A 22,987-nucleotide genomic window follows, 5' to 3' on the forward strand; every position below is an offset into this window, starting at 1 on the left:
CTGCCATCACTGTATCACAATACACTTTATATAGACCGAGCATTTAGTAGCTTTGCTTCATTTGTGCAGGGTTTTTTTAAGGGGAGACACCAATGTGATCTAAATGTGAATAATCTAATATGTTCACTGTCCATGTCCAATATCCATGAACAATAGACCTACACTAAACATAAGATCTGGAGAGGAAATACCCCGTTCTGTCATTGTTTCAGTCTCATCCAGTCCTGACTCTTCCTCACCTCTTCTTACACGGGCATTTTTCCCTGGAACTCCCCCTCTTCTTCTTCTTCTTCTTCCTCATAACAACAGCTGCACACAGTCGTGCCTGACACAGCAGCTCCTTCTCTCTGTCCTTGATAATTAAAAAATAACAAAAAAACACAGGTGTATTCCTCAGAATACACTGTGTGCTTTTGATAACTCTGACCTTAGTCTTCTAAAGAACCAAGGTTCCCTCTTTATATATCCCATATCCCATTATATTATGCTTTTTTTTTAAAGAATAGAATAGAAGTTGTTTATTTTGGTTACATGATTTCATTCTTCAATCTGTGGTTACAGTGATTCAGTTAAATGGTGCAGAGTAATACATGTTGTGATTTCTTCATACATGATCATTCCCTTTAAAATCACGGCAATAATTACCAGTTATCATTAAACACTAACTGCTGTCGAAGTTGCAGGCAATACTGCAATTCCTCCCTCTGATGATCGGACTCAAACGGCTATATATATTTATATATGTATATATATGTGTATTTTACGATACATTGAATACTAGAGATTGTCTTCTTCTTATTCTTTATCGTCTAATATTTTATTGTCTACTATTATATTTATATCTTTATCTCTTGTTTCCATTCATGCTATATTTCTATTTCTACTTTTATCGGAGCATCTGGAACAAAAACAATTCCTCCTCCGGGGATTAATAAAGTATTCTATTTATGATTATGATTCTGATGACAACTACCTTCTATGGTTACGTTATAATATAATAATACAATAAAAGTTTTAGCAAATTGGAGAGTGGGTCTCAGACTGCAGTAAGAATGATGTCTAACAACATTAAGAGGAGCAAAAGCGCAGTTTTTTTTAAATTTCTGTGGATAATACTTTCAGTTTCATGGAGTGAAAAAAGATATCAACAAATCCCTTAGTAAAAACAAACTAAACTAACTAATATTTTATAGACAATAGATGCATATTTGAACTTAACATTTCAGAAATGACTGGGGGAGCGCAGGTGATATCTATTAATTACAAAACTGATGTAAACAAAACTGCCTCCAACCAGAAGATCTGAGCACAAGACTGGTTCAATGGATCAATGAATCGTGCTTTTACTCTGAAGGCCGGACTCTTACACCGGAAGTCTTCCCTCCTGTGTTGATGTTTAAAGATGGCCTCCAGACTGCAGCACGAAAATGACTCCCAGCTCCTCACAGCTGCAAGATAACACACGAATAACGGGAGGTATGTTACAGATCTGTAGTTATAAGACACCGAGAGGAATCTGACGCATTTATTACCTTGATATCTGCTCTGAATGTTGGTTTTAACCGGGACTTTTCTGAAGACTTCGTTAGTACCAGGCGAGGAGTTAGCACATGAAGTTAGTTCAGCCAGTGTTTGACCTGCGAGCAGCTAAAAACACACACTTCTCACAATGTTTTTAGGATTTTGTGGTTGTGTGTTATTGTGACATTGTGTTATTGTGTGATGTGGCTCAGGCCTGTCGCTGTTCTCAAACAGGTAAACCACGTTTTAAACTTCAAATCTGTTAAATATCACAGATTTACCTGATTTTAGTACCACATTTATCCACACAGCATGTTGTATTCTGTATTGTTATAGAGAGAAAATGTGTTGATGTGATCCAGCTGAGAAAACAAGACTCATTACACTCATTTCATCTTTGGTCTCAGGAGACAAATTAAGCAGATTTCTGTTAATATCTGCTCTAAATATATTGTTCAGGTTTTAAAGTGGACAAATATGCTTATTTTATAGGAATGTATGTTTATTATTGCAATCTTGTCCAGGATATTCTCCAGAATAACCTCAGAGTTAATGCATGCTCAAAAAATGAAGTTTGTCTCATGTACAGTTGTCCAGGCATCTCCGTTTTAAGCTGCACAGTTTGGTCTGCCAACAAGTGGTATTTGAGACTGGACGTACTCCGGTGGTGACTCATTTCACATTGATAGTAAATGCAAATAACCTTGTTCTTATTGAGAGAACCATCTGGCAGGTCTCTGAAGCTGAACTTGCCATTTTCTTTATCAATTTATACTCTAGGAGGTTTGTGTTTTCTCTGCCATCCACAATTATTGCTCTATGGTTTCCTGATTTCGCAAACTACAGAGCATTAACTTTGACAGCCCTATCAAAAACATATTTGTTTTCTCATATGTCCCTTTATTCTACCTCTATCTGAGATGCCCTTTTATCCCCAGCTGCATTTTTTGGTCACAAATCCAAACCTTTTTATTGGAAAAAAAAGAACAACTTATAAAGAATTCAGGCAACACAAACAGTAGCACATGCGAAAAGCAAAAATACTGCAACATTAACAACATCAAATCAGGAGAATACAAATGCATATATGTTCAACAAATCATTTAAAACAAATGGGTACATTTATATATCAATAAAGATATGATTGTACAGGTTTTAGGGTGAATAGTTTTGTACTAAAAGTGAAAATTTGGGAAGCAACATGGGGAATTTTTGTTTATGAGTGAAAATGTTGATGAAGTTGATCACACACTCAAGATTGCTATCATCTGTTTTATAATAGTGATCAACAATATCTTTAAGGTTAAGACAGTACATAGTGTTACTAGGCTCAAAAATGTAAGATCCATGTCTCTCCAGAAGATTTTGGTTATTTCAGTCAAGGAAAGTTGTGAGATTGTTTCTATACTTCTACGACAAAAGGTACAAATCATATCAACATCTGTAAACACATCAACAAGAAAGTACCAGGTTATATTTTATGTAACATTTTGAAATGTGCTTTCTTAGCCTTGTTTGTATTACAATATCTATAAGTTAAAACCAAGCCCTTCTCCAGTAAAACTTTCCTCTCTGAAAAATCCTGCAAACACGCTTGTTGTGACATTTTATATCTGTTAGTTCCAGTCCGTCTAACATCAGCAGCAACAATGTAGCGCTGATGGCAGAGATATCTTCGAGTCACAAGGTCACAAAATTAGATGTGGCGCTACTTTCAAGGCTTCTCAGGCACAGTATTTTCTGTCGGTGCAGACTTTGACCTTTTTTATATGCACAAAAACCTACATTAAACATTGATGAAAAGGGAAATAGATGAAAAAGTCTTATAGGTCTCCTTTAAGTCAAGACGTGTTGAGTGGTACATTTTTGAAGTGTTTACTAACAATATCTTATTCCACACTCATGTTTTATTTTATTTATCATGATGTCCTGTTTCTGACTTGATGATAGGCATTTTGAAAGGTGCAATATGTAAGAATTTTAGTTAGAAACATCCTAGAATTACTTAAAATTATCAACAGAATGCAAATAACAGTTATGAAGTTATCAGGATGTCTGTGTACTTTGTCACAGATATCTACTCAAGTGAACCATCATGTCCTGGTTCAAAGCTCCTGTGCTAGCGATCTGAACTCGCGGTCTGGGCAGCTATCTGCACCGCTAACTGAGCGAAATAGCTAATGGCAACTATAGTTAGAAGTAGTAAGTTAGGAAATCCTTAGATTGCTTTGGGTATCTATTTAACAGGTGGCCATTTCTTACATATTGCACCTTTTTTTAAATATAAATTATGTACGATTTTTATATTAAATTATCCAACAGCTGACGACTGCAATTTTTTCTATGTGCGTGTGTGTATAAATGTTTTGTTGAGTTGTGTACTTCCATTACTACCAGCGTTCAAGGTAACCAGCTCATTTCACTCAGTCGTCTTTCGCTATGACTTCTTCAGGGAGAGAGTCAAAGAAAGAAGAAGAAGTCGGCAAACGAGACTGAATGTAAAATAAATAAAACTTTAAAATGTTATGTTGTCCTTGAGCGTCTGTGCCTGATTCACATCAAATAGATTTCCATCTGCAATGGTGGTTTATTAAATGGTGTGTTCACAACCAGTGAAGGGAATTATGGTGTCTTACTTGCTTGAGTTTGTCAGCAAAATCTTTGGTGTTGTAATGCTCGCACAATTAATATATCTGAATGTTTGAATACGGGTCAGACTCTGACTGAAGTCAGCAATCAGCACAGACTCTCTCCTCTCTCCCTCCCTTTTAATATTACCTTCACGAAGTAAAGTACTTTCCCTTCCTGCTCCTGTCAGCAGTCGACATTACAAAACACACTCACCTCAGTTGGTTGCTGCTGCAGTCAGTTCGATAACCAGGAGTGAACATAAATCCACTTTTTAATCCCTAAAATTAAAAAGTAATCTCTAAAAGATAGAGGTAATTTACAACAAAAGCTTGACTTTATCCTTTTGTCTTTTTGCAGATTTGGGTTTTGGTTAATATTAACAAAAGTCTAGGGGACAAAGTGTGAGTGGCTGATCCACAGTGACCAGCCTATTACACTGCCAATCAGTGTGGTTAGACTCACTGTGGAAGAAGTTGGCTTCTGCAGGCAGTTGGTGTTTTGTTAGGCTGGTGTGTAAGCCACCATCGCTGCCATCAGCTGAACGATTGGAGAAGACATATCGGGGCTGTGATAAGTGCCGCCAAGGTAGCTATTATTCTGACTGTGGTATTTGAGATGTGTTGTTTACCGTAACACCTACCCACACTTTGACTTGGGTGTTCATATCAGGCCCTACACTTAAGTTGCACATTATTTTGCATGACTAGCCTGTTGCTGTTGCAAGGCATTGTGTATATTGTTATCTCTTTATCTGTACTTTGTTTTTGCCTTCTCTGTTTCTTTCTTGCTAGTGAAGACCAGGAGACCAATAAAAGAATGTGAATGTGTATCCACAGGAGGCAGCAGAGAGGAATCTCAATACACAACCTTCCACATAATGGATTTTACCCATCGGAGAAGCTGAGATCTAATAACGCCTTCCTTTGTTTTTCGATTTTTCAGCTTTTCTTTGTGATCGGAGCGTTGTGCCACTTTTCCTGTTTTAGGGCAACTAACAAACCATCTACTTGGAGGGCTCCTGATCGGTCACCAGGCTGTCTCCTTGTGGCTGGCTCAACTGAAAGCCCAGTTAGCACTGACGCAGATCAAGAACACTCTCACTGTTGGCAGCTCTTGCTGTTGGCAAGTACAACACACCTGCTCCCTAAAAAACCTACAACACCTCCTTACCCTCCAGCTCCTCAGCCATCAATCTCCTTAACCTACTGCAGACAGCAAACACAATGTCCCATCAACTGTATGACCCCTTTGAGGCTGAGAACCAAAGTTCTACAGAGGGGCAGTATGAACGCCACGGTCGACAGGTGGAATCGAACCCTTGGAGGGCATCCCCTCATCTCAGACCTGAATCCAGTTTCAGTACTTCTGGACCTTCTTCTGCTATTCCTGACAACACCAGAGGATTGTTCTCATTGTCGATGTCTCAATCGATGAACTATGGGCCTGACCAGAGAAGGACCATAATGGATGAGAATAGAGAAAGAACTATTGAGATGCATATTAGCAGTGCCAGAGAGGAGGTGAACCCTTTTGGCGAACACATGCATCAGTCCATAGATGAGGGCACTGGTTGTACCAGCCTTCAAAGGAATGAGTTTTGCTCCTCAAGGGCAAAGATGGCTTCCCACCCAATGTCCTCAGCCTCTTCCTCTCTAGGACAAAGACCTTCTGATGTTGAAAGTGGCAGAAACTCCTGGGACTGGTTGTTGAACTACAAAAAGCCCACTGCCAATGATTCTAAATCGTATTCATCATCCAAGCATGATTTACAGTCCATTCCGGGATTAGGTGGTGAAGACTGTCCAGTGCCAAACAAACTTGCAGCCCCTAAAGAGTCCAGTAAATCCAAGTATACATCTGAATCCGCTGTTAACATCATTCAAAACTTTGGACTTGAAAAAGAGGACTTGGAACATCTCATCTCTTACCCTGATGACCAGATGACTCGAGAGAACATGCCATACATTTTGCGGCAAATCCGTCTCCAGAAGGCCAGGAGGGCTACAGCTGCAGGGCAATCAAAACCTTACCCTGATCCCCAGCCCACCAGAAATGTGTGTGGAAAGGACAGTCACAGTTTAAGCACTTCTTGGGGGTCAGCGATGCGCCCGGAAGAAATCACGTCCGCTGTTCTCCAGCCAACTAAAGTGATTGACTATGGACATACTGGCAGATATACAGGAGGGGCTGGAAATGAGAGTGGCAGTGGCAGTAAAGCAAACAGTGGTGGGGGTGGAAATATGTTGCAGATGGACACTTGTGATACTAGTAAAAACAGTCGAGGACCCCTACAAAAACATACAGCCGAAGTGAAAAGCAGTGCCTTGGGTCCTTCCCGCCATCAAGCGAGCTCTGTTGTCAGCAGCTCTTCAGACAGTTCAGCACTGAGCTTTGGTGCTACCCCAAGCCATGATCAGACCAAACGATTGCAGACGCAACCAAGCCAGCCCCTCCAAACACTCCTCAAGCTTTTTTCTGTGCCAAAGAAAGACACAGACCTCAGAGTTGTCAGGTCTGAAGTCTCCGAACCTGTTACTTCGAAAGAATCAACATCCAATCACCAGTCGGTGTCGAAAACCCAACCACCCACTAATCTACTTCATGGTGTGGATCCTAGACGATCTGGCCTTGTTCTCATTGGCAATAATGACAACAGTGGCACTAAAGATCAGATTAAAACCCGAAGTCAGGGTTCAACATTCGCTGAGCAGATGAAAAAGCAGCAGAATCAGCAGCAGATGCAGAAGCAACCAGTGGATGAACAATCAAAGCAAGAGAAGCAGCAGGCGCCGAAGCAGCTGGTTTCGCAGGCAGGACAAGTGATGTGGCCTCCAGTTTTTTCTGCGGCAATTCCCCCCGTTGCTGGCGTACCTGGCATCACCGATGCCACAAGGGCCATGCAATATCCGGTGTTCATCCCTGGTGGTTCGCAACACATTGTTATTCCGCCAGTTCTGCCTCAGCCAATCTCAGCCCAGATGAGCTTCAATCACACTACGATGCCGACTTCTCACTGGCAGCCTCCAGCAAACGTGGCAGTCTTCAAGGGTCTGCCAACACTGGCCATGATGCAGGACTATGCAGCTGCCTCACCAAGAATCTTTCCACATACCTGTTCTCTGTGTTTCAAAGATTGTACTCAAATGAAGGTGAGTGGAAGAATGCACTCAGTTCTCTCCAGCTTTATCTGTTTCTTTCAATATCTAAATTGTTGGTCTTTTTGATTGTAAAGTGTCAATTTTAAGTGTTTCATTTTTTATTTCGTGTGGGTGTAATGAATTGTACGAAATTAATGTTCTTTAAATATCCAACAAAAGGGCTAACTTTGGTTAACCCCTCTTTGGATATTACATTTTTTCACTCAAAGATGGACTAACAGGAACTTCTACGCATTTTTTTTCTGAGCAGTAAGGGGTTCTCCAGCCACAAGTCCAGACTCCATACTGACTGGTTTGTACCCGACTTGAGCCGGCCAGCAGCTAGTTGCCCTGCCAGGTCACCATAGACTGAACTACTGCTTCCCCAAAGGTGTTAAACAACCTATTTGAAGAGATTTGTGTAAAATACTGTTTTCTACTGGATCAGTGATTAGTTATGAAATTCTTGTAAGGAGCCTGTAACGTAATTTATGTTACAAGTCAAAACAAGCTTTGATTGTAAACTTTGTGAGAGATTGTAAACACAAGATGTTTCTGATATTCAGTTTGTGATTCAGGATTGCAATGACTGATTTACATTTGGATTGAATGATTTCAAACCTGTCTAGAAGATCATTGTCTAGTTCACCTGAAGAAATCATTGATGTGTAATGGCCAATGCCAGAGTTACAATGCTATATGACTGTTGCAATATAAAATTGTGAAATGCTGTTAATATCTGAGAATGTTACTGAGAACTGACCCAAGCGCTTTGAGGACGTGACAAGGAAGAATCAGCATATCTGAAGAATTTGCACAGCAGAGGATAACAGAAGAAGGCTGCTTCTCTTCAGACCCAATTTTTTGTTGGGGGGAGGGGACTTTGTCCCACATTGTATATTCAGTTTTTAAAATTTTTTTAGTGAATGTATTTTGTATTTTGTATGTATTTTAGTGAAAGTACTCTAGATTCAGCAGAGATTTAGGATGTTTTTGACTTGTTGGTTATTTTCCCCCTTTTAGGACAATGGCTTTAACACATTTGTGGATTTTTTAAAAAACACACGTTTTTTTCCTCCAGTCCCTAGTTTCTTTATCTTCCTGAATATACTCCATGTCTCATCTTTTTGTCCTTATCCATACCTTTCACCTCTGCAGAACCTTAAGGAATTTCACCAAATCTCAGGAAATGTCATGATACCTCACTAGACTGAAAAAACTTGTCTGTAACTAGCACTCCTGTATTGCTTATATTTCATTTCAAGGACTTGTTACCCTCAAACTCAAGTTGACTGTAAAGTCGGCTGTGATTACAGAGGAACGAGTTGACAATGTACTGTGTCACCTGTATGATTTTGTCCATGTGTCAAGTGTTTTTACAATAGCAAAGCCATGATTTAAGCTTGAACTTTTCCCCTGTCTGCTCCTTACTTGGGGCAAAAGTGTTTGTTTTTTGGATGAATGCTGTTGGCTGAAGATTTAAAGAAATCTGTTGTGTCGTGCTTTTGTGAATGTTAACTTCTGAGATTAAAGGAACTTGTTAATGCTTCTGTAATGTAGAATATAATATCTGTGTTGTCAGTAGTAGTTGGGATACTGAAGCTGGTGGCAGTGTTGATGACAGTGAGTCCTATCTAAATGCTTTGTCTGTGATTCTGACTACTAGGATTGGATCTCCCACCAGAACACCAACCTTCACCTTGAGAGTTGCAGCTGTCTTCGAAAACAGTCAGTCTTTTTGTTTTTAACTTTCCCTTTTTATAGATCTTGTTTATCAGAATTAATTTTTTGTATTCAATATAATACTGTTGGGGAATTGCCCACCATGGATGTGCCAAAATACTGGACAGAAAAAGTGATGCCACAGCTCATTGCCTACTAAAACCACTATTGTTGGAAGGCTTGTGGACCATGAAACAGACATCGTAAAATGTTTGTGTTCTTCAAGAAATCTCCTGTTGTTGTTTTTTAGTTGAGTTCTGCAGAATGATCCAATTTCTCTTATGTCAGTTGACCTTTAGAAGCATCATCTAAATACTACTGTTTTTGACTTTCACAACAGTGAGTGGCTTATTTGCTCTTTTACAAGTTGTGTTTGTATTGTTCTTTTTTCCACAGATACCCTGACTGGGATGGGGAGATAGCAGTTGCGCCCAGGTAAATTTCGTTAGAAGACACTGTTTATATTGATTTTGCATGTTTTGTAAAAGCGGACTACCCCTTTTTCAATCTGCCTTTTAAGCATGTCCAGAACTTGCCACCTTCGTACTCAGACACAATGGAGATCAGTTGGTGGACCACAACATTAGTTATGTCCAGTGACGGTTCAAAGACAGTATTGTCCTTTTTGTGCATTGCTCTCTTCAGGGCTGCAGGTAAAGATGCCAAGCTCTCAACCTCGACCTCTGCACCGACTGCCCAGCATAGTCGGCCGAGAACCGGGCATGGGAGTCACTCTCGCTCCCATTCTGATTCCCACTCCCGCTCGTCCAGTCCCCCTTACCATCATGCCTTGGAGGGTAGAAGGGAGCGACGCAGTAGCCCATCATGTTCGCCACAAAGTTCCAGATACAAGCACAGGTCTGTCACACATAAATTCAGTTATGAGGAATAACTTAGGTGAATAGAACAGATGCCTCTCCCCACCAGGTTTTGAAATTATCGGTAACAAGTGTGTTTCAGTTAATGGAATTATAAGATGCTTGTAACCATACTTTCACCAGGTCTCGGTCACGGTCTCGTTCTCACTCCCCTTGGTATGATGACCTGACCTCCTTCCACTATCAGTCACGTTCAAGGAGCTCTGAAAGACGATCCTCACCGAAGAGAAAAGATGAGAGGCGATCATCCCCAAGGAGATATGAGAAGAGACGATTGCCACCAAGGAGGGTTGACGAGAGACGATCGCCACCAAGGAGGGGTGATGAGAGACGAACGCCACCAAGGAGGGTTGATGAGAGACGAACGCCACCAAGGAGGGTTGACGAGAGACGATCGCCTCCAAGGAGGGTTGACGAGAGACGATCGCCTCCAAGGAGGGTTGATGAGAGACGATCGCCACCAAGGAGGGTTACCCAGAGACGATTTCCACCGAGGAGGAGTGAAGAGAGAAATTCACCACCAAGGGGGAGTCGTGAGAGCCAATCATCCAGAGAAGGATATACCCTTCAACAAAAGAAGCCAAACAATGCAAAAATACTGGCTAAGAAACTACTGAAAAAATCAGGTTTGAGAAATTGCAACCATTTTAAGACCTTCGCGCTTTTAATCGCTTTTAATTTAAACCGCAACATTACTACTGACAGTTGAAGGGAACGTTATTGATCATTTTCAGACAGTGCATTTATATGGTTCCCACTTGACAGGCACCACCAACCCAAACACTGTGACACCAAAGTACATGGAACTGGACTGCTCAGGAATAGCTGAAGGATTTTACAAATAGCTCAAGGCATCAACGTGGACTCCAGATTTACCAGATCCCAGTCTGGTCAAGCATCTTGTCTTTTGCTGGATGTCTAATCCTTGGAGGATCCACTGTAGATCGTGCTTGGCTCTGAGGCATTAACACAAGACCCCTGGTGTGTTCTGAGGTGTGTGGCACCAGGGTGTTGGTGGCAGATCCTTGGAGTCCAGTGGGTTGCCTGGCAGGGCCTCCATGGATTGAACTTGTTCTGGGTGCTTGATCCTATTGAGATCTGGGGCATCTGGAAGCCAGGTCCACACTGTGAGCTCTGTAAAGTTCTTCTGGCTTCTGAGCAGTTTTTAACATGTGGCAAGGCACATTGTGCTGTTTGGGGGGCCATGGCTGACGATTGCCAACATGAAAGAGTTTAACAGTTGAATATTCTGCAATACTCGATGGCGCGTTAGTTTGCACTGTTGCCTAACGGCAAGATGGTCCTGGTGGTTCGAATCCTGTCTTGGGCAAGGTCTTTCTATATGGAGTTTACAACTTCTCCCCACGCTCGCATTGGTATCCTCTGTGTGCTGTACGCTGACTGCCCAGTGATGAGAATGAGAGAACCAGTTTTATTACGTTGTATGATTGTATGTGATATACAAAGATGGTTCTCCTTGGTCTTAGTCTTCCTCCTATGATAGAGACTTGGTACGAAACCACCAAAATACAATTTTTCTGACACCTTTTCCTTCTCGGTCTCCCTAGCTGTCCGTTCTCTGTCAACACAGTCTGACCTGGAGACCATGGTCAGAACTCTGGCCCCTGCTTTACTTGCGGAGCTCGCCAAGATGAAGTCTTCCTCTTCCTCTTCCTCATCCTCCTCCAAAGCAAAGAAAAAGTCTGTTGCAAAGCCCTCTAAAGGAAAGCCCGGCCTGAAGAAGAAGAGCGAGGCAAGTTCTGCCACAAAAACTAAGGTTGGTGTTTATGCACCTGTATGCCAGGGAAATTGGGCAACTATTTTATCATCTTGTAAACTGTCATTTTTTGTGTATTGATGTCATAAATGTATCCACATAAAGCTTTGTTCAAAGCCTAAATATTAAATTATATTTAATTGCAGGGACACTGTACATATTTTTCTTCCTCACACCTTTAGATCAGAACCCGTTACAGTAGTTTTATCTGGTCTAGGTTTGTGTTTTTCTTTGTATTTTTGTTCAGATTGTCTAATTGTCTGTTGTAGTGTGGTAAAGCTGTCAATTATCAGATTAATCTAACACAGCATATCTCAATGTGTTTGTTTACAGTCGACTGTTTCTATGAAGAGGCCTCCTAAAAAGTAAGATTACTTTCCAGACCTCTTTTCAACTGAGAGGTTGGTTCATTGTACTGTATCTTATTTTGTCAGTGTATCAGTATAAATATTCAATTGCTTTCTGAATTTGCATGTTCAGTAAGAAGAAGTACAATTCATATATTCAGAAATGTCTATAATTGCCTTGATACTTTACATTGATATTGACCAATATTACTCTATTATCTTCACAGAAAACGTGTTGGAGCCGTCACATCCACCTTTCCCTCTAGAAAGGTTCTTCTTCCTACTCCTAACGTGCATCCACTTTACGGTTCACCTGGACCTTCAGCCTCTGGAGCCCAAACAGCTACAACATGGAAACCTACCACTCAGAAGATTCCAACTGTAGGCTCAGTTAAATCACGAACGGCTGTCATTAACTCGCAAGTCTTGGGCCTCAAAGTGAAAAAGATCTTAACAAAGCGGATATCTCAAACGGTGAAAGCAAGACAGCTCCAAAACTTGGTGACAGTTTTTGAATCTAAAGATCTAGCAAAACATGACAATGATGCTGAAGACACAGAACATATGCAGCTTGAGGAAAAGGCAGCGGAGCCCATGGAAGTTGGAAGTGGTGCTCGTGGCGAAGGGGAAAAACCATCGACTACAGGTGCTGTACCAGGAAATTCAGAAGACAAACCTTGTGTGACTCAACCGACAACCAGTGAGACCCTGTTAACAGAATCTAAAATGATGCAAAATGGTATGTTGGAAAATGGATGAATGACAAAGTTTAAATGTGACGTGAGGATTGTAAAACATGTTAAACATCTTAATCAGAATGTCCCAAATGTTTTGGAATTTTGTTTAAGTTCTTTTTCAATTGAAAAGCACTAAACTTACCTGCAAGCCTGTCATTACAAACAACACGTTCAGTTTCATACTTCCTCAATACTTCTGTTTATCTTCTTTAAAGATCCTGTGAGTGCAGTGAAGACAGAAATGGATGCAGCACCAGTGAGTCTGACCACTGGGGAGAAGCTAGAAGAGCCTTCAGCTACAGGTGCTGCACCAGAAAATTCAGAAGACAAACCTTGTGGGACTCGACCAACAACCAGTGAGACCCTGTCGACAGAAACAAAGCAAAATGGTATGTTGGACGCTGGATGGATGACAAAGTCACTTTAAATGTGGTATGCGAGGACTGTAAAACATGTTTAACATCTTAATCAGAATGTCCCGATCGTTTTCGAATCAGGGTTGTTTAATTTCTTAATGAAACTTGTATAAAACAATTTCCATAGGATTATTTACAGCTCCTCCATTTTACCTGCAAGTCATTACAAACAACAGTTACACAGAACATTATTCTCAATTTCTGTACATCTTATTTAAAGATCCTGTGACTGCAGTTAAAACCCAAATGGATGCAGCACCAGCGAGCCTGACCACTGGGGAGATGCTAGAAAAACACCTGTTTCTACAAATGATACGTAAGAGATCCAAGAAAGAGACTGTTCGTCACAAAAATCTGCACTTGATCATAATTTTTCACAACAGTTCTCTCTTTTTTTTTCTCTTCACACATTCTGTTTCTCTCTTCTACAGCATCCTTCAACCTCTCCTTCCCACCAAATGTAAGATATAAATTAATGTCGGAGATAATTCTGTTCTGAAACTGTTTTGACAAGTTTATTGTTGTAATAATTGTACGTTTTATATTTTCCCAATTGAACATTTGTCAACTACTGTGTTGATAAAAACAGAAGAGTTTACTCGGTGTGTAAATGCTGTTGATACATTCACTTGTCCTAATCTTGTATGACAAACTAACTCATCTCGCTCCTTTTTTTGCAGTTTTATCATCTCCGAGATCAAGAGTTTCTCATAAGTAAACTGCCGGCGTATTATGATGGCTACTACACGGAGGATGACCTTGCCAAACTGCTCATGCCACTGGGATTTAAATACGAATATGACAAAATCTACGTCATTCCTCAGAAAAGAATGGTACACATTAGTTTTATGAGACTCATTTGAACCACATTAAGGATGTGGTTAAAAGGGATTAAATAAAAGTAACCCATATTTGTTTCTGGTTTTCCTCTCAGGCCTTCGTCAAGATGTCGACAGACATGGTAGAGCGTGATGTACTGAGTGACGATAAGAAAAACCTGTTTTTCAAAGGGTTTCGACTCGGTTTCCGTGTTCTAGGCCAAAGCTTTGAAATGAACCCGGTGAGCGTGAACACCGTGGGCACTGTTTTGACTGAAGTGCCAACAAACGCAGAGATTAACTATTCAAGTTAAAAACATGCATGTTTATTAAAAGCAGCAGATTGTGTAAAGCTGATTTTGACCTGTATTGTATCTCCCCTCGCTAGTATCTTACCTTCTCTGTTTCTGTTTTCAGCTTGGTTTTTACAAATCGCTGATGAAGCTGATGAAGTCTGTAAGTAGTACACACACACACACACACACACACACACACACACACACACACACACACACACACGCTTACTACCAAGTAACAGATCTCCAATTTCCAATATAATGGTTAATTGTTCATTGAGTTTTCATTTAACACCCCTAGCCATGACCCAGGGTTGTTAAATGAAAGTGATTTGAAGTGAGTACACACTGAGTGGAAGGCAGCAGATATCCAGACATCTTCTGTACATACATACTCTACATCACATGTGTAACAAGCAGTGCAGCTGTTTGTGTCTGTGTCCTCTTGTTAACTCTTTGGTTTGGGTGTTTCTCTTCCTGTCCTTGATGCAGCCTTTGGTTGATGACGGTCCGAGAACGATCTTGATCAACAACATTTCACCGGGTGACATCCGGAACCTCAGAGAAGCTTTGAAAGAAATGTTTTCTCTGAGGAACTACCTGCCTCTCCTCAACAAGGTTGGTAAAAAACACGTGTGTTTAAGTGGCGTTAAAACATTCTTCCTCTTCCTCTTACTTGTCATGCATGTGTGTGCTTGTGTGTTTCAGGTGTTTATAGAATTTGAGTCTGTTGAAGATGCTGATCGGTTTGAAGTTTGGTACAGTCCAGTCCAACAGGAGTTTGGACATGAAGTCCACAGGCTGAAAACACCAGACAGCAGCTGTACAATAATAAGTAAGTGTTGGGAGACTGAGGACTGATGAAATGAAACACTGTCATTATTCTTAATCAAATGTGATCTTTTGTAGATCCTGAGACGACGACGAAGAGTCGAACAGATGCAGCATCAGTAAAGGATGAATCTGTCACAACTGAGCCAAAAGCTGCAGCGGTGAGCGAAAAGCAGCCGGCAGCGACTGCAGTTACCCTGCTGACTGTTGGGGAGATGGTAGAAAAACACCTGGATCCAAACAGAATAGGTAAGAAATCCAAGACAGACACTGTGGTTATACTTTTATCTGTGTCTTTCTTTTCTTTTTACATTTTCTGTGTCTCTCTGTCACAGAGTGCGTCGACTGGGAAAACAACCAAAAAGTAGGTTTCCTCAAATCACAGAGTGTTTACACATGTAGCTTTTGTAAAGATATGAACTGAACTCAGTTTTTGTTTTTATAAAAAGAGAAGAAGACCTTTTGACAGTTTGACTCAGTATTGTCAGACCTGCAGCTAACACTACTCTTCTTCTCCCTCTCTGTCTTTATTTTGAATCAGTCTTTTACAAATGACAAGAAGTTGTTGCTCATAACTGGACTGCCGAAGTACCAGGATGGCTACTACACAGAGGATAACATCACCAAGCTGCTGGTTCCGTTGGGGTTTCAACGTAAAACTGACAACATCTATGTTGTTCCTCAGGCCTGCGTGGTGAGCAGCAGGTTATAAATACACTGTTGTAAAGACGAGCTATGTAACATCTGGATTTGTTTTTAAGGTCATTTTAAAAAATCACTTAACATCCCTTGCGTCATTTATCTTGAGAGTTTTGTTTTATATAGATTCTGTGTGTATATGATGCTCACCAGACTTATTTTAACCACGTTGACGGATGTGAAATAATAAAACAAGTACACACAAAGCTGCATTAATCCTTTGTTTTATTCTCAGGCCTTCGTCCAGATGCCAACAGTGGAGGCTGTGCGCAAAATAATGGAAGTCAAGGGGAAAAATGGCATGTTTTTCAAAGGGTCTAAAATCCATTTCCATGTTGTATCCAGCTTCAGTGCAGAGACGCCAGTAAGGATGCACACAACACTGTTTATATTGATGGAAAACAGCTAAAACTTTCCAGTAAAAACATGCTTATTTATCAAAAGGAACCTGATTATAAATCCACCCAATAGCTAAATATTGTTGTCTGCTTCAGAGGACTCAATAATGTACTGATGATGACACTAAGATCATTTAAATATGTGTAACGAGGAATGAGGTGAACTTATTTATAAAGCGATAATTAACAGTTGGATTAAAGTGTTTGTTTTTCTAATGTGTTGTTGTCCTGTCTTGGTGTTTTAACACGGCCTGCTCTCATGTTTCTGTTTTAGTTTGGGTTTTATAAATCCCTGATGGAGCTGATGGAGGCTGTAAGTAAAACTCACACACACTTGATTCCTCCTCAAAAAAAAAAATGTCTGTCCTCTTGTTGATTTGTTGGTTTGGATCTTCGCTTCCTGTTCTGGATGCAGCCTGTGGTTGATGATGGAGAGAAAGTTGTTCTCATCAGCAACATTTTAGCTAAAGAGGCCAAGAACGTCAGGAAAACCGTGAAAGACTTTGGCTCCGTCAGGAACTACCTGCCTCTCCTCAACAAGGTATGAACAACCACAAGTGCACAATGTTGAAGTTGCTTTTTAAAACTCCTCCTGTTAGTCTCATGTGTGTGTGTGCTTGTGTGTTCCAGGTGTTTATAGAGTTTGAGTCAGTTCGTGATGCTGATCGGTTTGGTGTTTGGTACAGTCTCCTCAAACAACCCTGCAGACACCAAGTCGTCAGGTTGAAAGTACCAAACAGTCAGAATATCATATCACCACGTAAGTCTTTGATTAGGAAACACACAAGAATGTGCCGTATATTATAATGTATAAAGTGTTATTTAATTATTTTTACATAAAATCCCAGTAGCTTATTGAGTAAAAAATTCTCAAGCTATGTTTAAATACTTGGTCCATTTGTCCTGTCAGACAAATTTAAAATTGCGTTCGAATTGAAAATCCTTGAATTTGTATAAAACATCCCGTTGTTTTTGCTTTTTTTATAAACTAGCCAAGGATTCATCCGTCGCAGCCGAGTCAACAGATGCAGAGGTTACACCTCTGATCATTGGGAAGATGGTAGAAAAGCACATTCCTCACACTCACATGCAACAAAGCAACTGGATGTTGTTTCAGTCACTGATTGATTCTTTGTTCTCCGTTCAGGGTCAAGTAGATTTTACAGGTGACGGTCGTTTTGATGGGAAGAAATCCTTCATGAAAGACTCTGTCACTGAGTCTGATGGTGATGTGAGAGTCTTGAGCTCTGAGCCTCATAGCTCCTCATCATCCTCCAGAGCAAGAACAGAGAGGCCACCTGCTGGTGAACAGATCTCAGCTAGTGTCAGTGAGCCCTCCTCGTCTTCTCCACCATCTACTGAAGCATCCACTGAAACATCTACTGAAACATCTACTGAAACATCTACTGAAGCATCTACTGAAACATCTACTGAAGCATCTGCTGAAGCATCTACTGAAACATCTACTGAAACATCCACTGAAACATCCACTGAAGCATCTTCCTCACCTGGTCAGAAAACACAACAGAGCGAGACAAAGTCTCCAACCAAAGCATCAAATGCCACATCTGCTGGTTGTTGTACTCACTCACCTTCCGCTGAACGTGAAAAGGGAAAGTTGACGACATCACCAGCTGTCGAGGCATCAATAGAGACTCATCTGGAGCCACTTGGAGAAGAAGCTGAAGCCACAGAGGGCGCAGTGGCAAAATCTGACCACACAGTGTCAGCAGAGGGCAGTGCTGCAAAAACTGTTGAGTCAGAGACAAAAGTAGAAACATCAGCAGAGATGCATCCATCGTCACAGGGGCATGAGGAAGAGTCGAGCCAAACCCAGAGTCTGGAGGTTAATGATGATGTCAGTACACCCAAAGATCAGAGCAAAAGCAGAGAAGAAGTGAATGAAGATGATGTTGACAAACACGCAGAGGAGGACGATGTTGAAAACTACCTAATCCTTGATTCACTCGATGATCAGACAGATGAACAGATGGATGATGGAGACAGAGGCTGCAGCTCTGAAACTCATCCAGCTGTACCTGAGGAAGGTTATCAGGTGTTGGACAGTGTTGACGATGAAGGCAGAGCCTGCCCAGAGGACGACAGTGAAATGGACATTGACAGTTCTTTCCAAGTGTTAGACAGTGTTACTGAAGACCAAGCAGCAACAGGTCAAGAGGACAGTCGTCCTGTCCTAGATGATGGTTCAACAGTACAGAGACTGTCTGAGGAAGATGCTGGTCCTGTAGTTGATAAATCTCTTGAGAAATCTCCAGTTAAAGATGCAGTTGGTGAAGAACAGCAGACAAATGATGAAGATAATTTCCAAGTATTAGACACAGACGGCAAACAAGCTCTAAAGGACAAAGAATGTGCAAAGAATAGAAACCGAAGAGAAGTCCCTGAAGAGGTGGAAAATTCTCATGGTCGACTCCCAAATGAAGACCGTGACAATGAAGACAATTTTGAATATGCGGACATTGATATCGACCAAGAAACATTTGAGATATTGGATTCAATTGATGATCAGACTGCAGCAGAAGATGACAGCCAAAAACTTGAAACTGGCATTGACCAGATATCTAAAGAAGACATTGGACCCACAGAACAAGAGGACACATTCCAGGTAATTGATTCTTTGGAGAATCAGCCAGAGACGGACAACAAGGAAGAAAGGACCAGGAAAGGGGAGACAACTGTCAGAAAAGACGGAGCTACAAGGAGGAGTGGCCGCACAAACACAGCATCTAAAACTGAAGAGAAGGAGAAATCTCCAAAGAAACAAGACAAGGCGGTTAAAAAACATGAGACACGGACAAAGATGGACACCACTGCAGGAGGCTCTGAGGAGATGATGTATGAGGTAGTAGATTCTGTTGAAGACGATCCAGTTCAAGATGTCGCCACCCCAGAAAGGTCAAGTCGAAGAAGGAGTGCAAGAGGGAAGACGGAGGAGAAAAGTTCATCAAAACCTACAGAAGTGTCTGAAAGACCTGTCAGGGACGAAGAGGCTACTTACAAGATTTTAGACTCTGTGGAAGAAGAAACTGCTGAGGAGGAACCAGCCGTCACGACAAGAACTACGAGAGGAAGAAGGGAAAGAACGGGTAAGAAAGATGCTTCCAACGAGAAGACAAACAAAGAGGACACCCCAACGAGAAGGAGGCACAGTCCTGCTGGTCAGTCACAGGAACGAAGGGAAGAAACACCAAAGAAAGAGGAGAAAGCCTCTCCAACTAAGAAGACTGGCATCAGAGAGGCAAGTGAGGACGATGGTACCTATGAAATATTGGACTCTGTGGAGGACGAGGCTGTGAAGGATGATCGGCCCGCTAGAGGACGAAAAGGAAGAAGAGGAAGACCAAAGAAAGACGTCAAAACAGCTGAAAAGGACAAAGACACGATAAAGAAAGCCGAAAAAGTAGCAGAGGAAGAAGAAGCAACATATCAGATTGTTGATTCTGTGGAGGACGACACGACCGACGATCAGCCCCCATCAGGACACTCTGACAGCTCCAGTAATGGATATCTCTCATTATCTGCCAGAAATGAGGAAGAAGAAGAGCCCATGTATCAGATCGTAGATTCTGTGGAAGACGATGAAGAAGATCAGTCCGATAGAGAGAAGAAGGAAAATGACAATGAGGCAAAAGACGATGAATCAGCCGTAAAAGGAGACACGCCAACACGCGGTACGACAGCTGAGGAAGCATTTGAAAGAGGGACCATTAAGGAAGATGATCTGTTTGAGTTAGTTGAGGATTCAAAGGAGGGAAAAGATAATTCACCTGTTTCTGAAGAGTCTGGTTCAAGAAATGAGAAGAGTACAGATGTAAAGAAAGACGACAAATCACCTTCAAGGTCCCAGAGTGATACTGAGAGACCAGAAGCAGAAAACAATTACACAACGAGCGCTCTGATGAACCTGGACGAAGTGAGCGAGGATGAGGAGGATTACCCTGACGATACAGCAGAGGAGGAAGAGCTGAGGAAGAGACAAGACGCCACAAGAGAGAAGCAGATCACCAAGGAGAGGGAGAGAAGGAGCCGGAGCAGCAGCAAAGGAGGAGGAAGCAGCTGTGGACGAACAAGGAGGTCCAAGGAGAGAGGGAGGGAGAGTGAGGAGAAGGTGGAGGTCGACTCCAAGGACCTGGTGACGCTGGATGAGGTGGGGTCAGATGAAACCGGAGAGGAAAGACCTCAGGAGATCACGGAGGGAGAGCTGCAGACGTTCGTCACTCTGGACGAGTTCGTAGAAGAAGAAAAAAAAGAAGAAGAAGACATGAACGTGGAACAATCTACGCTGGAGACCCGCCCACTTCTCCAGGAGGACGAATCGGTTGATTCCTTCAACCCAGAGGTAAAGATTCAGATCTGAACGCTTCAGTGTTTTATTGTGCCACGGGGAAACACTGTGAGAGACCAGAGAAACGCCGACGCTGATCATGTCTCGTGTTCGTCTTTAGACTTTGGTGACTTTAGATGAAGCAGGCGGTGATGAAGAAGAGAAGCCGGATGAAGAGCAAGCGGAGAAAACCTCAAGATCTGCAAAACATGATGACGACACAGGTGTGTGTTATTCTGTCTACACAGAAAAATATACTTTAACAGGTGTGTTAGTTTTATACTCGCAGGTGTAAACAGTGATTTTGATGATGGCTCCGCTCGAGTGGCTTTTTGTCTTGGGACACATAATTTAGTAGTTTTTTTTTGTTTTATTTGTCCTGTTTTAGAGGAAAGTATAACCTTTGTGACCGTAGACGAGGTGGGAGAGGTGGAGGAAGATGTAACAACCGAGACAAGAGGCCGAGCCGAGAAGAGAACCAGACCGACCGCTGGTAACACACGAACATGTTTTATACAGTCTTGTCATCAAGTGAAATTCTCGTGTACCAAGTCAGTGTCTTTCACCACAGCGAGAAAATCCAACAGAGGGAAGAAAGTGAGCGAAAAGGAACCAGCTGACGAACCACGAACCGCTTCACTCGATGCCTCCTCGTCACTGGATCCGTCTACGTTGTCAAGTGACGTCCAGAAGAAGAAGAAGAAGAAGAAGAAGGAGGAGGAGGAGGAAGCAGCGGGCCAGGCTGAGAACCAAACACTGGAGGAATGTGTGGAGGACAGGAGGAGCATTAAAGGTACAAGAAATAAAGGAGCGACTGAGGTTGTTTGTTTCTGATCCGATCTGACCGCGTGGTCGTCAGGGCTTCAGTGATTTATGGATTATTGTCTCTTCTTCAGCTGTGAGTAAACGCAGGAGGGAGCTCGTCGGACCTGAAGCTAAGAGAGCTCGTTCTCAGTCTCCTTGTGTCTCTGCTGACTTCAAACTGCCGGCAAACAAACCCAACAATCCTCGAGGTGACACACACACTAATTTATTCATAAACACAAAATACTAATGTTTTTTTTCCCCATTTCACTCTCACTGTCTCCCCCTGCAGGTCAGGAGTTCGTGGTCCCTAAATCAGGGTATTTCTGTAACCTCTGCTCTGTTTTCTACCTGACCGAGAGCACCGCCAAGGACACACACTGCAGCAGCCGGAGACACTACGACAACCTGGAGGTACGCACAAACACCTGCACGACATTTAAACACACAAGAACACACAGTCGGCCTCACGTCGCTTTGTGTTCTCCCTCTTCTGTTTTCAGAAACATTATCAGAAGCTTCAACAGGAACAACAGATGACAAGAAGTTCCATCTATGATTGATCCCGACTGAATTTTTTATATTTTTGCTGAAAATGTGAACAATTAAAATCTGGATGCAGGTTTTATTACAGTATTGCTAAAGTTGGTTACAACAACATCATGCCTAAAAAAAAAACTAAAAAAAACGGTTGATTTATTGAACCACATGTGCCAGAGATGAGCTGCTGAGTAAGTACTGTTTCTACATGAATGTTTTCTTTCTTTATTTTCCAACAAACATGTCGACTTTGACTGATTTTGTAATGTTTTTTTATGACTGTTGTGTTGTGACAGGTCAGGACCACAGAGTTTTGTATCTGTAAACAAATATCTAATATGAATAGATCATACGGATCTCTATATTTTATTTTCTATGTAAAAAAATGTGCAAATAAAGTTTGAATATTTGGTTAAAATATACTAATTGCTGGGCCTTTTTTTTTGTATTTTATGGAGGTATCTGATTCTCAAAGCTAGAACTCTCTTGAGGTGGAAATCCGATCCCACGGCCTCGCCAAACTCCTCCCACATCTGGGTTTTTGCTTCAGCGACTTCAGGGGCTTCTCACCTCCTGGTACCTGTCTGCTGCCTTCAAGGACCAATGGGACAACCAAGCCTTGACAGCTTCCATCACCACTGACGTCCACCAGCAGGTTTCTTAGGTTCTCAGTGCCCTCTGACTGCAGCTCCAAGCAGTCGCCTCTACGATGGAGGACTGGATCTCCTTGGTTTGCGTCCTGGAAAGTGTTCCACCTGGTGACTTTATAATTCTTCTCAGGGACTTGAAGGCTGCCCTCTCGTTTCTTGGGGAAGGGTTGTCCTGCGACTCTGGAAAAGGAGTTTTTCTTCAGGAGTTTGGTTCCAGAACCAGCAACTGCACATGGAGGTGAGCCCAGCTATGTCTAGCTGGTACCTCACTACCTTCCCCACCAGTCTTCAGATAGTTTCTACCTTACAGAATGTGTTTGTGTATCTTTAACTGCTTTGATCGTGGTGAGAAATATCAGGATGGTCTGAAACCTGCGAGAAGGTCGATGAACGGCACATTTTGTCGATGTAACGTTAATGTTCAGAGTTTCCTCGAAGTC

General features: G+C 41.8%; 1 protein-coding gene across 8 annotated transcripts; it reads left to right on the top strand.

Annotated features, from left to right (window-relative positions):
• The first annotated feature begins 1,391 nt into the window (after positions 1-1,391).
• Positions 1,392-22,319, top strand: LOC119026984. Of its 8 annotated transcripts, none has more exons than XM_037111744.1 (32): positions 1,392-1,476; positions 5,095-7,301; positions 8,956-9,017; positions 9,408-9,446; positions 9,657-9,869; positions 10,013-10,515; positions 11,458-11,666; positions 12,000-12,031; positions 12,241-12,752; positions 12,966-13,139; positions 13,387-13,482; positions 13,598-13,626; positions 13,847-13,999; positions 14,101-14,226; positions 14,402-14,440; positions 14,773-14,898; positions 14,989-15,115; positions 15,190-15,360; positions 15,447-15,475; positions 15,653-15,805; positions 16,046-16,174; positions 16,483-16,521; positions 16,624-16,749; positions 16,839-16,968; positions 17,201-17,601; positions 17,698-20,568; positions 20,675-20,777; positions 20,942-21,046; positions 21,125-21,346; positions 21,450-21,566; positions 21,650-21,771; positions 21,861-22,319. In XM_037111744.1, exons 2-32 carry the CDS (start codon positions 5,376-5,378, stop codon positions 21,918-21,920), a joined length of 9,144 nt encoding a protein of 3,047 aa, XP_036967639.1. In that variant the 5' UTR covers positions 1,392-1,476; positions 5,095-5,375; the 3' UTR covers positions 21,921-22,319. The 8 variants fall into 8 exon arrangements, with proteins under 8 accessions (XP_036967639.1, XP_036967640.1, XP_036967638.1 ...); XM_037111745.1 differs by having other exon boundaries at positions 17,201-17,561; positions 17,682-20,568; XM_037111743.1 differs by having other exon boundaries at positions 17,201-17,268; positions 17,356-20,568.
• The last annotated feature ends 668 nt before the right edge of the window (positions 22,320-22,987 follow it).

The sequence above is a fragment of the Acanthopagrus latus genome, chromosome 10, assembly GCF_904848185.1.
Source record: "Acanthopagrus latus isolate v.2019 chromosome 10, fAcaLat1.1, whole genome shotgun sequence".
Taxonomy (NCBI): Eukaryota; Metazoa; Chordata; class Actinopteri; order Spariformes; family Sparidae; genus Acanthopagrus; species Acanthopagrus latus.

Bases quoted from the DNA above. Each gene is read 5' to 3' on its own strand.
- LOC119026984 (XM_037111738.1), top strand. From the start codon at position 5,376: ATGTCCCATCAACTGTATGACCCCTTTGAGGCTGAGAACCAAAGTTCT. The intron at 12,753-12,965 runs GTATGTTGGAAA...TCTTCTTTAAAG, and splicing joins ATCTAAAATGATGCAAAATG to ATCCTGTGAGTGCAGTGAAG. The intron at 21,772-21,860 runs GTACGCACAAAC...TTCTGTTTTCAG, and splicing joins GACACTACGACAACCTGGAG to AAACATTATCAGAAGCTTCA.